The 16,387-nt window shown below is 39.3% G+C and overlaps 1 protein-coding gene across 1 annotated transcript; it reads left to right on the forward strand.

Moving 5' to 3' along the window:
* Positions 1-225: 225 nt before the first annotated feature.
* Positions 226-12,727, forward strand: tm7sf2 (transmembrane 7 superfamily member 2). The gene is made up of 11 exons (XM_035177858.2): positions 226-309; positions 1,520-1,602; positions 2,381-2,577; positions 3,330-3,384; positions 3,785-3,979; positions 5,051-5,154; positions 7,741-7,860; positions 7,983-8,151; positions 8,234-8,314; positions 9,073-9,195; positions 11,993-12,727. Exons 2-11 carry the CDS (start codon positions 1,530-1,532, stop codon positions 12,151-12,153), a joined length of 1,278 nt encoding a protein of 425 aa, XP_035033749.1. The 5' UTR covers positions 226-309; positions 1,520-1,529; the 3' UTR covers positions 12,154-12,727.
* Positions 12,728-16,387: the final 3,660 nt, after the last annotated feature.

Genomic DNA, 16,387 nt, shown 5'->3' on the forward strand with positions numbered 1-16,387 from the left:
ATAGTAATTACAAGCATTTAGAGAAAAAAAAAAAAAAAAAATCGATATAATTCAGGTGTTTCACAACTACTGCCAGCCCTCTTTCAACGTAGCGTGCAGCACACTGTCGCCACCTGAACACCTCATCTGATTGGCTGAGCCCTCTTCTCTCCACCCTCTTCTGATGACCACGGAGGAATCTGATTGGCTGAAAGGCGATTCCCTTCTGAAAAGAGCGTGCGTCGTGGGGGCGTTTCACTGCGCAGGCTGCTGGATGGAGGGATGCGTAAGAGTTACTACACTTTAACTGCAGCTCCACGTTACACACCGGTAAGATCTCACGTTTACTTACCGTGTTTTAATATGAGCAGCTGTTTACTCTCTACGCTCGTGTCACTGCACAGTCTGTGTTGTCACTGAGGTTGGATCAGTTCTGCATCAGCAGGGGGAGTTGAACAGAAATGTTGTGAACTTTGGACGTTTGTTGACAGCGGTCGCGATCATATAATACTAGTATGCACATGTAATATTCCTCATAGTGTGATCCGCTACATTTAGAAGCTCCTTGAGGCAAGTGAAGACTCTGGACTTTTCTTAGCTGCTTCTAAGGATCGTGTGTGAAAACTCTGCATCAGATCCTAATGAATTCTATTGCAGTAAAAGAACCGCATGCAACTGCACTTTGTATCAAAGGTAAAAGTCCCGTTCAAAGTTTTAAATGTGGGATATTATCAGAGATGCATTGACAGGTTATCAGCATTGTTACACAACTGTTCCTGGTCTCTACGCCCACCCCCCCACTTCTTCCTCTCTCCCTCCTCTTTCTCCTCTCACCCCAACCGGTCGAGACAGTCCCCAGGGGTTTGCGCTTTGTGGGATCTGTTGGGTTTCTCTATAATATTGTAAAGTCTCCACCTTACTCTGTAAAGTGTCTCGAGATAATGTATGTTGTGCCTTGGAGCTACACAAATAAAAAAATAATTTGCTTTAATTTTTAATGGAGCAGTTTAAATGAAGCTCTCTAACTATTTCCTAACCTACTGGCATCTGTCATCATTCTTATCAGTACAGTTTGCAATATGAGGTGATATTTGTTTTACAGTATGTCAAAACAAAGTCCCCGCTAACTACAGCTGTTGAGTAAATGCTGTAGACATAGTTGCAAGTAAAACGCATAAAGAACAAATACTTAGGGGCTGCACCTCTGCTGTTAACAAGGATGTTTATTTGTGAAGAGGCCCACACTGTGATCAGTTAAGAGAATTAAACAAAGTCTTAAACTTATATATAACATAAGTTACATAAGACAAGACAATATATATATATATAAGCACATTTTACTGCAGATTATACAAATGCATAATTTTTTGTTAATACAAATTGCAAAAACATTACGTAGCTATGCTTTTTCTTTTTTTAACAACTCAACATCATCAGGATGCTCTGTTACTTTGGCCTTACCATCTGATGACTGGTATTCATTTGGTCTTTAGATTTCATTATTTTGGACTAAGATACATCTGCCTCTGTCTTTTCACAGGAGTCCAAGGATGAGGCTCAACAATGAAGCGTCCAAACCCAGATCCTCACATGACACGGAGAGGGAATTCGGAGGAACCCTGGGTGAGTCACAGCAGAGACATCTCACCTCGCCTCCACTTTTACTTTAATTGAGACATTTTTCTTTTTCCATTACCTCGACCGCCACCTTTTATAGCGTGTGTCTCTTCTTACTTCTGTTTACAAACGGTAAGGGGGAATCTATTATGATTCCAATATCCTATGTTGCTGCTTTTCCAGTTTACATTGAGGGTGAAACATGGGAAAGAGTTTTAGGTTATGTATGTTTTAGTGAATAAAAGCTGATTTTAGGCAGAAATGGAGGAATAAAAGGTGGCGGTGATAACAGCTAACACACAAAACTGTTTGTGTTACAATATGTAGTCATGTGTCAAGGTAATGTTCAGTTTGTATGTTGTTGTTGTGTGTGTGTGTGTGTGTGTGTGTGTGTGTGTGTGTGTGTGTGTGTGTGTGTGTGTGTGTGTGTGTGTGTGTGTGTGTGTGTGTGTGGTTGTGCTTTGTTTCTTGCTCTGTTCCCTGAAATGGACATCACATCCAATTTGTTTTTCAGTTTTCAAAGTCAAATCATGTGATCTAATAATATTGATCTGAACCAGGAGCTTTGTTGCACCCACACAGACAGATTAATAGTGTAAATATTGCAGTCATTTCAGATGATGTGGTTGTTCACAGTATAATAGATTGTTCAGATGAGCTCCATATGTTGCTGTTTCACATGTTTTTAAACGTCAGCGCCTATAGCTCCTACTTAACCCTGTCAAGCAGGTGTTGTAAACACACCCAGTCTGTCATCTCACTCTAATGTGTTGTCACCTCCCAGGTGCTTTATGCATTCCCATCTTTCTTCCGTTGACGGTGATGTTCCTGATCTGTATGAGTCGATCCCCCGAAGCCGCTGTCTTCCAATGGCCTCCTCTGCTCCCCTCCAGTGACGAGCTGTGGGACCCTCTGGCCCCCCTGCTTCTGCTGGGATGGATCGCTTTTCATGCCCTCCTCTACTTGATGCCAGTAGGAAAGGTAGGACACATCGATCAGCCTGGATCAAGGTTTAACTTAAATTAAAACCATCTTTTGGGGATTTGATGAGCCATGGTCTGTAGCAGTGGTTCTTAAACCATGGGTCAGGACCCCCTGGGGGGTTGCGAGACACAGAAGGAGGTTGGTGAGGTGATTTCCTGAAATCAAATACAATTAAAAAAACAAATCTCAATATCATATTTTCGCCATAGTTGTTCCAAAGGCTAAAATGCACGAGGGAAGATTCTAATTAAAATAATCATCAGCATTCAGATTTTTTATGTGTCCATGTGACTCCTGAGGTGACTACAACAGATTAGTGCCAGCATGAGTTGCAGCAAGTTGAATTAGAGCAGCACAGGAAACATTTAAACATCTGCATGTAGGTGAATTGTTTATGAACTCACTGAAGTCAACATCTTTTGATACGATGGGGGTCGTAGTCTCTGTTACATTTTGAAAATTGTCAGCTTAAAAGTTTGGGAACCTCTGGTCTATAAAGTATTAAAGCAAACCCATTAATAATCAATAACCAATGTTGGTTTTTGAAGGTATGCTTTGGGTGATTATTAATCCCAATAAATAACTTTTGATTAACCATCATTATATTGCAGAATTTGTGATAATATGTTTATATAACGTAATTGCTGTTAAAATTGTAATTCGAAACTAAGAAAATCATTCATTAAACCAAGACTGTGTAACTTTTAGTGAACACTTTACGTTTTTATAATAAGCACTTTTGCCTGCAGGTGTCTGAAGGATTAGTGCTGAGGGATGGAACACGCCTCAAGTATCCCATTAATGGTAAAGTAGAGTTTTTCGTTTAGTCTTGATCACTAAAGACACGAGTTAATGTGAGTACTGTAGTGTAGTAAAGTAAAAATAATAATAGCTATTACATTCTATAGCAATGTTTGAATAGTACACATGTTTAATATGCAAATTATTTGTTTACATTTGTAAAGCTTCAACTCTTGTAAAGTATAAACCCACTGTTACTCTTTGTTTTAAGTGAGACTCATATTATTTTAGTTTCACCTCCACACTGTCTGACCTTGGGCCTAATCTTACTCTAGTTACACAATGCGAAATCCCACCTTTTCCAACTTTCCCCTGTCTGTTTGAATACCAGCCTGTGTCAGCGAGCTTATCTCGCTCCCCCGGTGCTCCAATGTTTAGTTTTGTTTGTGTGTCTCTCTCTCAGGTTTTCATGGCCTGTGCGTCAGCGGCGTGTTGCTGCTGTTGTTTCTGGGGCTCGGGGCTCCTCTTGGGCATCTGTTTGAGCTGCTGTTGCCTCTGGCGGTGAGCGCAGTAGCCATGTCGTTCCTGCTCTCCGTCTACCTCTACATCCGCTCCTTTTGGGCGCCTTCCCATGCTCTCGCTTTGGGGGGCAACACAGGTGAGAGCCGAGCTTCATCACTGAAGAAAAGAATCCAGCTTAAAAATACTGTTCTAAAACAGCCAGCGGGGATGCACTGTGCATCCGAATGCCTGTTTTATTGTTCAGTGAAGGATCTTGGTATTCCTCTGGGTAACTATGTAACGGCCAAGATCCACAGGAGCCCGCAGGCATGAAGTGAACAGTCTAGCACAGTAAGCATAGTTTTTTCGGTACCATGTTATTAAAGTCAAGCAGGAGAAAAATTCAGTTAACATCAGTAATTATTTAACAGGTGAAAATGGCCCTTGCATGTAATGTAGGAGAGAGAAAGCAAACGAAACAAACTCAGTGGAAAAGAGATGTAACAAAATGTTTGTTTAGCATTTTTTTTACCATGTTAGCAGCATCCTTTGTTTTATGACCAATTTCCACATTTTCCTCTGCTGCTGATGTATTGTTTAGTCCTAAATAGCAAAAGAAAAAAAGCATTTGTTAAGCGACACACTTAACAAATTATGATAAACATTATACTGGACTTTGAGCACATAGCGCCCCTGTGCTCAACAGTTACTTTAAAAACTAGAATTGCACTTATTAAACCACAATTAAATTCACTAGATACACATTTTTAATTGGATCTTAACCAGCACACACTCCTAAATATTAGTCTGAAAACCTGCCTGTTTTTTTCCCCATCAAGATCCATGAACTATTGTCTGTGAAATCGATCCAGTTCTGCACCAAAATGTAATGGATTTTTTCCTGATCCATACTGCATCCTTTCACCAAGTTTCTTGGTAACTCGTCTTGTACTTTTTGCGTAATCCTGCTAACTATCAGACTGACAAACAAACAAACAAACGCAGACGAAAACATAACCTTCTTGTCGCAAGTACGTTTCAGCTAATGGCTAATTAACTGTTTGCTGGTTTAGAGGATAAAGTAATTGACATAATGCCTGTTGTGTTGAGAGCTGATATTAATTCCCTTTCCACTTAGTATTCACGTCATGTATCTGCAGACATTGCAGATTTATACTGTATTTCAAATCCTCCTGTGAATTTTTCTTTCTATCTCTGTTTTGTTTAGGAAATCCCTTGTATGATTTCTTCATCGGACGGGAGTTAAATCCTCGGATCGGAAACTTTGACCTTAAATATTTCTGTGAGCTCAGACCAGGTCTGATTGGCTGGGTGAGTTTGACCTGCACAAGTGAACAGATGAGTAGATAATCCAGACACTGATTAATGTTTCAGATAAAAGGTTCATGTACAGTTCGCTAATCTGAAGAAAACTGTCATTGTCCCGATGCTAAGACCAGTTTTATTAAATGTCATTGAATTGAATACATTTACATTTGACACAGAACATTTGCTGAGCACCAGTGTTTATCTTCTAACAATGCAGCACAACAACAGAAAAAACTATTTAAAACCAAAACATGAATAAATCTACGGACTGACATTTCTATTCTATCTCTATCTAAATATTGAAATATGCAAATCTGTTGTGACATTTGGAGTGGGCTGCTTAAAACAAAAAATACTTTTGTAATCTTTCCCTTTATGTAAGAGTCCTCTAAACTTAGATGCTTATAATTTTAAAGCTATATTACACAATTCTAATCCAAAACACATATTCAGCGATTATCTAGATAAACCTTTTACGGTCAATTAGCTGTTTGTACTGTGCACCATAGTATAAAGACTAAATCTAAATAGCATCAGAGATATAAACCTTACATGTTATTTTCTTGTTCCATGCAGCACTGACAGTACAGTATAAGTTATTGTGACTGTTGAAATAACTCACAGTAGGAGGTTGGAGCTTCTGTGGCAACACTAAAGACAGGGTTGTATTTGTGTTGCTGTGAAATTCAAATATCATCGTCATTTCTCCAGAATCAATTACTCCACCTTTTACTAACATGATGGTGATCGAACACAACACGACCAACAGGTGGCGATGTTGCTCTCTTGTCATCTACTGTAGAATTTGTGGACTGTGAGTTTGACACAGTCAGAATCACTGAGTTTTCTCCCTGCTGACCTGACACAGTGAGAGATTAGTGGGAACACAGGGGTGTGCATCATCATCTTTGTCTGAGTCATCAGACCCGATAAGAATAAATGCACTTTAGACAAGTAAGAATTATAACAATAATTACAGCGTCTTTATCTCAATCACAAAAAGCAACACAGAAAGTCAAAGGATAGAGTCATGCTGTAAAATGTAACGAGTTCTTTATTGCAGGTTTCATTTTTGTTTCTTTGTATTTGGAGTCAAATCTTTGCACATCTGAATGTTTTAAAGCTGTGTGCGTAGGAGAGGACAGAAAAAGCCTCCACCAACTGGCTACAGACAGTATGTGGGAGATTTTAATTTCCTGTTGCAAACTATTTACTTTTAACATGCGACATTTTACAATTGCAGGTTTTTCAGAGCCCCAGATTATATAATGGATTGCATAAGAATTATTGTTATTAGTATATATAATTTCTTGGATATAAATAAACCCACAGTTTGAGTTACAGGCCTGTTTCTTTTAAGTTATAGTCTCGTGTGTTTACATTTATATTCAAGATGTTAGTGACTGTGTGATGTGTCTTTTCTAATAGCATCATGTCACCCTGCGCACAGTATTATGGTTTGCAAAACTCATTCCTGTATCCGCCCCCTGATCTGGTTCCACACCAGAATTTAATGGATATTTCCTTGGGTCATGTTCCTCCCTTTCACAAAATTTCATGGAATTTCGTTTAGTAGTTTTTGAGGAATCCTGCTAGAAAACAAACAAACGCAGACGAAAACATATCCTCCTTGGTGGAAGTAACTATATATCACAATGCAGGAATGCAATGTAAACTTGATTGTGCTTTACACAATGATTGTAAAGCACAACTGGTTTTGTTTATGAACTATACATGATATGGTGGTTCAGTGTTTTTGATTGTGATTGTAGCCTTTGGACTTCATCATTCTGTTCTCAATTCACAAATACATTAGAGAGAATCCTTTATAACAGAAAATATAATAGCATTAGAGCAGCCACAGATGGATCTGACCTCAGGAAAACTATGATCATGTGTCACTTTGCAGTAAAACTTCACAGAGGTTGCCACTAAAGCTGAAATGATCTGTTGCTAAGTCAATTAGTTGACTGGCAATAAATTGAAAATCAATTTATCATCGCAAATAAATGCTTATTCTTTGGAGGTTCCAGCAGCTGTGTCAACTTGATCTTTTACCATGATGGAAAACTAAATATGTTTGGGCTATGGTCTGATGCTCAGACAAAACAAGACATTTGACAATGTCAACAAATGGCATGAGCGTTTCTGACCTTTTATGGAACAAACTGTTTAATCATGAAAGTAATCAGCGGCTAAATCAATAATAGAAACCAGAATGTCACTAAGTACAAGGAGCTGCATCAAGTTTCACACACTCATAGATATCAGTTACCTAAATAGGCCTAAAGATTCCTTAATTCCCTGGGAAAAGATTGAAAACATCAAACATCCCTGTGTCTTGCAATCTTAAAGAAAGTGAAAAAAAAAAAATCTTCCTTGACCCATACCACATTCTTCCACCAAGTTTCATGTAAACCGTTTTGCATTTATTTGCATATTCTTGCTCACAAACCAACAAACAGACTTATTCCCGCCCCTAGTGACGACATTCATGAACTGCGTCACAGAGTTTATCCACCAATAAATGTGAAGTGCAGGTGAAACACACTGTCGAACTAGTGACGATCAGTCTTCACTTCCTGTTAGGTCGTCATTAACCTGGGCATGCTGATGAAGGAGGTGGAGCTTCGAGGGTCCCCCTCCCTCGCCATGTTACTGGTCAACAGTTTCCAGCTGCTGTATGTGGCGGACGCTCTGTGGAATGAGGTGATGTCTCAGCAGTGTCATATGTCAATTCACAGTTAGAAATAAGGCACCTGGCAGCTCTGCCATTTTTATCCTTCTTGTTATCACATGTGCTTGACTTCATCTCATTGTGCTTCTAACAGGAGGCTGTCCTGACAACCATGGACATTGTGCATGATGGTTTTGGCTTCATGCTGGTGTTTGGAGACCTGGCCTGGGTTCCCTTCACATACGGCCTGCAGGCAGCCTTCCTGGTTGTGCACCCACAGACCCTGAGTTGGCTCGGAGCTGCAGTTATAATAGCACTGAATGGTAATTAGCTTCTTTTCACGAGGCTGTAAAATGTAGAGTTTCGTGACTATGGTGATATTAACATTTATCTCTTTGCTATCAGGTATTGGATATTATATTTTCAGAAAATCCAACTCGCAGAAGAACCAGTTCAGACGAGAACCTACACATCCAAGTGTTGCAAGTCAGTTACTCTCTTATTTTGTTCCAATGTGTTTTCCAAATTATTACAAATACGCTCAAGTATACTCTTTATAATTCACCTTGCATGCTGTTCATGTAAAGAAGAGATTAATTCCACTGTGTGTCAGAATAGAGAGGGAGATGTGGAGTTTATAATAATAATAAACGTTTATTTCTATAGCAATTATATTAACATAGTGCTTTACAAAATACATGGGAATAAATCAACACGGAACAGAGCTTGATAAAACAAATAAGAAAGATAATAGATAGAGATAGCAGGTAAAAACTATTAAAAACAAACGTCTGTTAACACCAGTTCAAATCAGGAATTATATTAATTCTAAATTGAAGCCAATGAAGGGAGGCAAGAGAGAGAGATAATGGGTGCTACGCTTGGTGTTGGTTGAATTCGAGCAGCGGTGTTCTGCACTTACTGAAGCTGAGACTCTGAGGATTGACTGGTGCATGTAAATAGTGCATTACAGTAGTGCAGGCGCGAGAAGACACAGGCGTGAACAAGCTTTTCTAGGTCAGGACAGAGCTGATTTGATTTTTGCTTTATGTCTTAGGTGAAAGAAACAAGATTTAATTAGGTTATTTACACCGGCTTCAAAATTTAGTTGTGAATCAAATTTGACACAGAGGTTTTTGGTTGTGGATTTAATATTGCTCACCAGTGGACCAATGTACGGTTGTAGTCTTTCTTTTTGTTGATCCGCAAATGTTTCCTTCCTCCTCTGCAATTCCTCCCTGCAGGACTGGAGACCATCGCCACGGCAACAGGGAAGCGGCTGCTGGTGTCCGGTTGGTGGGGTCTCGTTCGTCATCCCAATTACCTCGGCGACCTCCTCATGGCCCTGGCGTGGTCCCTGCCATGTGGTAAGACAGCTTAAAAGCCTCTGCGAGGCTCATTTCTCATGCAGGTCACACGGGCATAAGACAAGCCCGGAGAGATTTCATTAGAAAATGTGGATGAAGTCATACATGAGATTTATGTCAGAGTATTAATCACATCCAGCTATGCTCACTGTTAGATATGTTTGTTGATCTTTTCAGTGAGATAATCCTTCAAGCAGCGGTGCAGATTTATATTTGAAACATAGATCACTTCAGTCCGACCTCTGCCTGCGGTTAAATTGGACTGAAACACCTTTTAAGAAGAACAGTCACCATCCTCTCTGTGGAACTTGTGGTCCTGCTCTCTGTCTGTACTGAGTCAACACAACAGAGCATAACAGTGACTGGTTCAACGTTTCTTTAAATCCTTATAAAAAGAGTTTTAAGCCTGGAACCAGGCCCATTAAACATTAGATTCGGAGCAAAACAAATATTGAAAAATGGAAAAAAAAGTTTAAGGTACAAGACTGTGCACATAATTATATTAGACTGAAGGAAGTACGCATCCCATAAACCATTGCAAATAATCCCAACTTCCAGCTCTTCTTTTTGAATATAACCATTTTGTAGTGATTTTACAGCCCTCGGACTTTCTTTTCCTCATCTCTTAAAAACTGCAGTAGGTTGGAAAAGAATATCACGGTCGCTCTGTGGTAAAAGTCATGTAACAGTGAACGAACCGATCGTAGCTGACCGGATTTTTCGCAGTTGTGGTAAACATTTCCATGGTAACAGCGGGCGCCGCCAATCAGAGGCCTAGTAGTGCTTGTCCTTGACATCGCGAATAATAGGTTTTACTAAAGACGCAGTTGATAAACAAACTTGTGGCTTCTATAGGTGCATATAACAATGTTTCACAATCTTGTAGCTTGTGGGTAGTCCACATTAGATGGTTACAACCTTCATACCTCTGCAACAACTTAAAAATAAGGTCCTGTAGCCCAGAAGTAAATACAAGGAAATCGCTGTTGATTTATCAAAAGAGTCAGCTTCTCACATCAATACTAAAACTATATATTCTACAGTTTCCGATAGAGATAGTGGCTGTTTATCAGTTCTGTATGGACCCCAGCATTAGTTATTATGATTTCATTCCTGTCCTCATCATGTAATTATACTCTGTTCAACACTGAAGCAGGAGAAGTGAAGGCAGCAACACTCTCACTTTGATCCTCCGCAAACTGCCTTATGTTCCCTTGAAAACTTCCTCATAATGGTGACTGTCAGACTTTTGTTCCAGCTGACACATTGTGCTAATTGGTATTCAACTTGAATTGAGTCACTTGTGTAGCCGCCTTTTGTAATTGAGATGTACAGCCATTTCTGGCTGAAACTGCTGAATTATGCCGTCAAAAGAACAAGAAAAAAAAAAGGCGACGATGGCATTTTTTTTTTTACATTTCAGACAGATGCAAGCTGCTCCGGCAAAAAGGAACAGTGGTCACATGTAAACCCTGATCGCAGGAACAGTGAGAGAAAGACGAGAAGATATTTTCTCAAACACACTGGGAATCACAGTCTCAAAGAACATTATGAGTTTAATCTCACTGGTACTAACTGTGCTGCGCTTGTATTCGACTGACTGAACGCCAAAGCCAATTGTCGAGGAGGGTGTTCTCTTGATTTCAGCTTGTTTGAGATAATTCAAATCACAAAATTGATGTTTGTTAGTTAATTAGTTTAGCAATTAATCAAAATTAGACCAAAAAACTAATCACACGTCATGTTTATACACCCCCTCCCATCCTCCCACCCTCCCTCTCTCCCTCTCTCCCATCCCGTCACATCCAGAGGTTAAAAAATAAACACAACCACCAAAGAGAAACCAAATAAAATACAACTAACACACTCAGACAGAATAACAATGAATGTCACCTTTGGTTTGAAACGTTCAAACTTAATTTCAAAGTCATCGGGCAATAGCTGGAATCATAAAAGAAAAATGTAGGTGTCATGTACAGGGTCCTGATTAACAGCAGGTACTTCTGGCATCGAGCGACAAGGCTACAAGAAGACTGAGATGGGACAATAAAAGCAGTTGGTCCAATAACCAGAATGTCGGTGGTTCAATCCCCGGCTCCTCCAATCTGTTTCCCAAAGTGTCCTTGTGCAAGACACTAAACCCCAAACTGCCAGCAGTGTGTAAGTGTTGTGTGATAGAGAAAGTGGGGCGCATATGTATGAATGTGTGTGTGAATGGGTGAATGGCAAAACTGTACTACACAAACAAAGATCATTTACCATGATAGTAGGTGTAACGATAATAATGGATTAGTTTTTCTGTGTTTTTATGATCATTTGGAATTCATGATTTCATGAATGGCTAATAAATATTTTATAGTTTTTACCACTGCCAAGGAGGTTATGTTTTCACCTCTGTCAGTTTGTTGGGTGGTTTGTGTGTTTGATTTTAAGGAAGATTACACAAAGCTACTGAACAGATTGCCAGGAAATTTGGAAGAAGGATGCGGTAGGAGTCCGGGAAGTACCAATTAAATTTGAGTGCAGATCTGGATCAGGGGGCAGATCCAGCTACATTGAGAGTTTGGCAATTTTTCACCATGTTCACCATTTTCCCAGGGAACAATTCATGGATCTTGATGAAAAACAATTAGACACATTTAAGGAACTGAAATCTATGAGTGTGGGAAATTTGGTGCCGCTTGATTGACTCAAAGGGAGCTGTTGGGCGGTATGTGCTCTACTGAGTGACATTCTACTGTTTGATATGTCATTGAAATATTTTCTGCTAAAAAGTCCATGTTTCTCTTTTCCTCAGGATTCTCACATCTAATGCCTTACTTCTACGTCATATATTTCGCCGTGCTGCTGATCCACCGAGAGGACCGGGACGAGAGAATGTGCCGGACCAAATACGGAATAGCGTGGGACACCTACTGTCGCCGCGTCCCCTACAGGATCTTCCCTTATATCTACTGAAAAAAGAAAGCCGTCGGCTGGAAAGGGACCAAAACCATCGCACAATATCCTTGTGATTTTGCAAAGAACCCAGTGGTAACTTTAAATGTGAATCCATTTTTCATTTACATGGACCACAAGTAATAACCGGTGCTGTTACCGGGGACATGCAGGGAGCTGACAATTTTCATCAGCTCTCACCTGCAAGCCTGCGCTCCAGTTAGAAAATGATGGATCACTCCTTCTAATTCTTTGCATTTTCACTTCGAGACCTCACAGCAACGTGATCCGCTACAAGGTAAAGTCAGTCCCCATTAAAAGTCTCTGTTCTGAGTTTTCTAAGGCTTTAGCCTCCCAACGGGACACTGTCAGCCTTTTCATTTCCTTATGATGAAATGAGGGGAAATATTATGAATTTACTCTTTTTACTTTTAATGAGAAAACAAACATTAACTGAACCAAACAGGTAAATAATAATGTCTTATTCCGTTCCAAAATGACTGGGTCACCCCATTTTACCATGTTTATTTACAGTGTCTTCCTTGTTGCGTATTGTTATTTGTGAAATACATTTGAAATAAACAAATACAAAAGAGAACTGCATCATGCATCTTCATTGCATTTATTTGAAGCTGTCTAAGGGTTGTAGAGAAGACAGAGTAATATCACTTTAATATGGGGGAGTTCTAAGTTTTACAATATTGACCTAACATTGAATATGTAGAAAAATGCATTTATGTTTTGTGACGATTTCAGTCAAAACCAGTGAAAGTTTGACAGACAGCTATTAGCCTGTAAAGATATCAGCTAAAAGCTGGGCTCCCTTTTTAACAACCATCTCCACCCTTTTATTCTTCTCCCGTTCAAAAGGATCTTCTCTCCATACACACTTAATAGCAGACGTTCACCAGTCATCTGTCACGCTTCAGCTTTGAATCTGTTCTGCATAAATGACTCCAAAGGAACAAAAAGTACATGAGATCTATTAGTATCAGAAAATACTGTCAGACGCTCCTGGAAAATTGACTCAATTAGCATGAAAGCAATGTTCTTTTTTTTAAGTGATGCTTCTGAGCAGGTTGAGTCAATGTGGAGGTGACAGGGTGTTTCTTTCATTTCATGGTGCATACAGGGTGGCCTTTAAAAAGTCTGAAGAGTGTCTGAAATTCACTTTTACAAATAAAAGGACCATTAAAAAGTATGAAATTGTCTTACATTCAGATTGAATGGGTCTTAATTTATTTTAGTCAGATCACCACCAAATGTCACGGGGAAAATTTAAAGAAGGAAGAATTATTAGTTCTGGTTGGCTGCGTCATGTGAGTGTGTTTCTGGTTAAGTTTACACATTTAACTAATGCCCTACTTGTCTAGCTGAGTTGTGAACATGGGTAAAGTGCCTGAAAAATGTTTATAAAGCAAATTGCACAATGGCGATCAAGGCAGTGGAGTCTGACAGAAAAATGTGTTTTCACACGGAACAAGTGTATTCTCTCTTTTTGTTTGTATATCCATCATGAGTTTGATCTTAAATTTCATTTCAAGTGATACCAAAAGTCTAAAATTTAACTTTTTTTGTAGCTGTGGACCTTCTGGGTGCATCACTGTGAGGATAGTTGTTTGAACAGTTTCTTAAGAAGAAAATGTTCCATGATAAACTGTTGCATGTGGGTTTTCTTTCCAATGCTGAGCCTCTTTTCTAACTTATTTTGACCTCTCTCTACTAACAGGCAGGTGTTGTCTTAAAACGTGGTCCATCATGAACCTTTCTCAATCATACACCCCCCTACATTTACCATACACTGCAAATCATTGTTCTCTAAACATGCACTAAACTGCTCTGTGCAGTTGCAACCCCTCATTTTCCACCTTTGAAAGCCATTTACATTACAGCTGCCCTCTGGCCCCGCCCACACAGCGCTCAAGCTATTTTGTGTTGTTTTTCAATATGCTAAAAGGTAATTACGGCTCCACTTGTATAATGTCACAGCCGTCTGCATGGTGACTGATTCAGGCTGAATTAATAAATAAGCCTCAAAGGTTTTACGTATATGCATGCATGTATGTGTGTGTATTTACTGTGTGTATGTTTTTTTCACTTTAGAATTCTGGAAAAACACACGGTAAATTGTGATATTAATGTTATTACCTCCACCAAGAAGGTTATGTTTTCTCCTTGTTTGCTGGTTAGTAAGTTTATTTGTTTGTTTGTAAGCTACAAGCAACAGAACAGATTACCATGAAACTTAATGGACGTGTTATGGGTCAGGGGAGAATCCATTCAATTTGGTGTGGATCTGGATCAGGAGACATTCCTTTACCATTGTGTGATCGGAGACATTTTGGGAACTGATATCTATAAGAGTGGGTCATTTGAAGCAGCTTGACTGAATTTAAGACGGACTGTTGGGATTTGGAGGTGGTATCCCATCAATCGAGTTCTCTAGTTTTCATATGAGTTCAGTTATTTTCATTAGTCAGTAAATAATAAAGACAAATCACTCTAACATTCCATTCGTATGTACAGTCCTTTCATATTGTGACATGCAACCAGTGTGAAGGAAATTTATATCTGTACAGCACCTTAAGGAGAATAGAGCCTGTCTCATTCCACACATACTCTTTGTACTGTCCCCAAGCAGTACCCAAGGTCAGGTTGTTAACTAACAGTACATTGTAGTGTCTACGCTCAGGGACTTTCATATCTAACTCAGATGCCTCAGATAGAGACGCACCAACTCCCACTCTTTTCTAAACTATATCAGTGGAAAGATGTAAGGACACAATGTGATTTAGAAATGCATGCTTTAGGCTGAACTGTACAATATGATGTGAACACCGACATGTAACATAGAGAGTGACAGCACTTCTAGCCTTTCATGGATGTGCTGTTTTTTAGAATTTTTACTGCAGGGTTTTTAGCCACAATGAAGTAGAATACAGTTACATTCTTGTCAAAAGTATGTATAGATATATGTACAGTATATGTATCTACTATTAGTCAATGAGTACTTCAGCTGATCGGCTGCTCCTCCTCTTTTACAGCTGTCTGTGATCAGGAGTAAAACTAACACAGACACCGATACCTCAAAAGGCACAAGGCTCATTCATAAGAAATATACTGCGATTTGATTTTAAAATTTAATTTCTAGATTATTTTTGAACAGACCCGTCTGACTACACCTGAGTCGTGCTCCTTCTTTAAAATAGCCTTAAAAATGCCTCAGGAATTTAACCACATAGCAACAGCCTTCATTTTCCACTACATGTCTTACAAAAATACCAGCACAGCTACAGACTATTTGTTTTATCCCCGTCACAGTAAATAATAACAGCACTGATTTGGTCAAAATTTTAGCAAAGATGCTTTTTCAAGGTCAAATATTTTAAGATGTTTGATAAAACAACGACGTATGAAAATTTGTGATTTGTTAAAAATATATATATCAGGTCGTTAATTGGAGATTGTCTTTGGTTACAAAGGAAAGCAATGGATGTTTTTATAGATGAGACATGAGCTGACAGTCAGAGTGAGTCACCCTCAGTTTGGACAGACGATCCACAGCCCAAATAAAAACACCAGTGTGAACAGGTTTGACACAATCTTGGACACAAACAGTCATTTTTAAGAAAGCACATCTGCTCCCTTTTCATTTGTGGGATGAAAAAAACATCAATCACAACAACTTCATTTCATAATCAACAAAAATATGAAACTGAGTTGAGTACTTTTTTCTTTCTGCTCTTTCATTTAGAAACAAATGCAAGCTTTAAAATGAAATGGTTCAGTTTTCCCTGTGGTGCTGTCATGTCTCTTCTATTCTACCGATAACACTTGACATCAAACTTGAATTACATGTTAACTTATCTAGTGTGTGAGCTTAATATTTGCAATTATGATTTTCCTGTGGTTGCACGTCTGTACAGCCATAATCATATGCAACAACTAAGAGTGCCTTGCATATTAATGAATGAGCAAACGTGTGTGTGTGTCTGTGTTTGCATGTGTGTACGTGTATTAGTGTGTGTGTGTGTGTGTGTGTGTGCACAAGCCAATTGTACATGCCAATCGCAACATTTCAGTCCCATCAGTTGTAGCCAGTTTCCATGGCAACGTGGAGAGCACAGACGTAGGAGAGAGGGGAAAGGAGTTGAGACAATTATCGCGGTGGAGGGTGCTGAAAAAGGAAGAGCCCGGGATGATGAGTGTGTAACAGTGTGAACTGTGGGATGAGGGAGAATGAGAAACAGATGCA

The sequence above is a fragment of the Hippoglossus stenolepis genome, chromosome 15 (genome assembly GCF_022539355.2).
Source record: "Hippoglossus stenolepis isolate QCI-W04-F060 chromosome 15, HSTE1.2, whole genome shotgun sequence".
Taxonomy (NCBI): Eukaryota; Metazoa; Chordata; class Actinopteri; order Pleuronectiformes; family Pleuronectidae; genus Hippoglossus; species Hippoglossus stenolepis.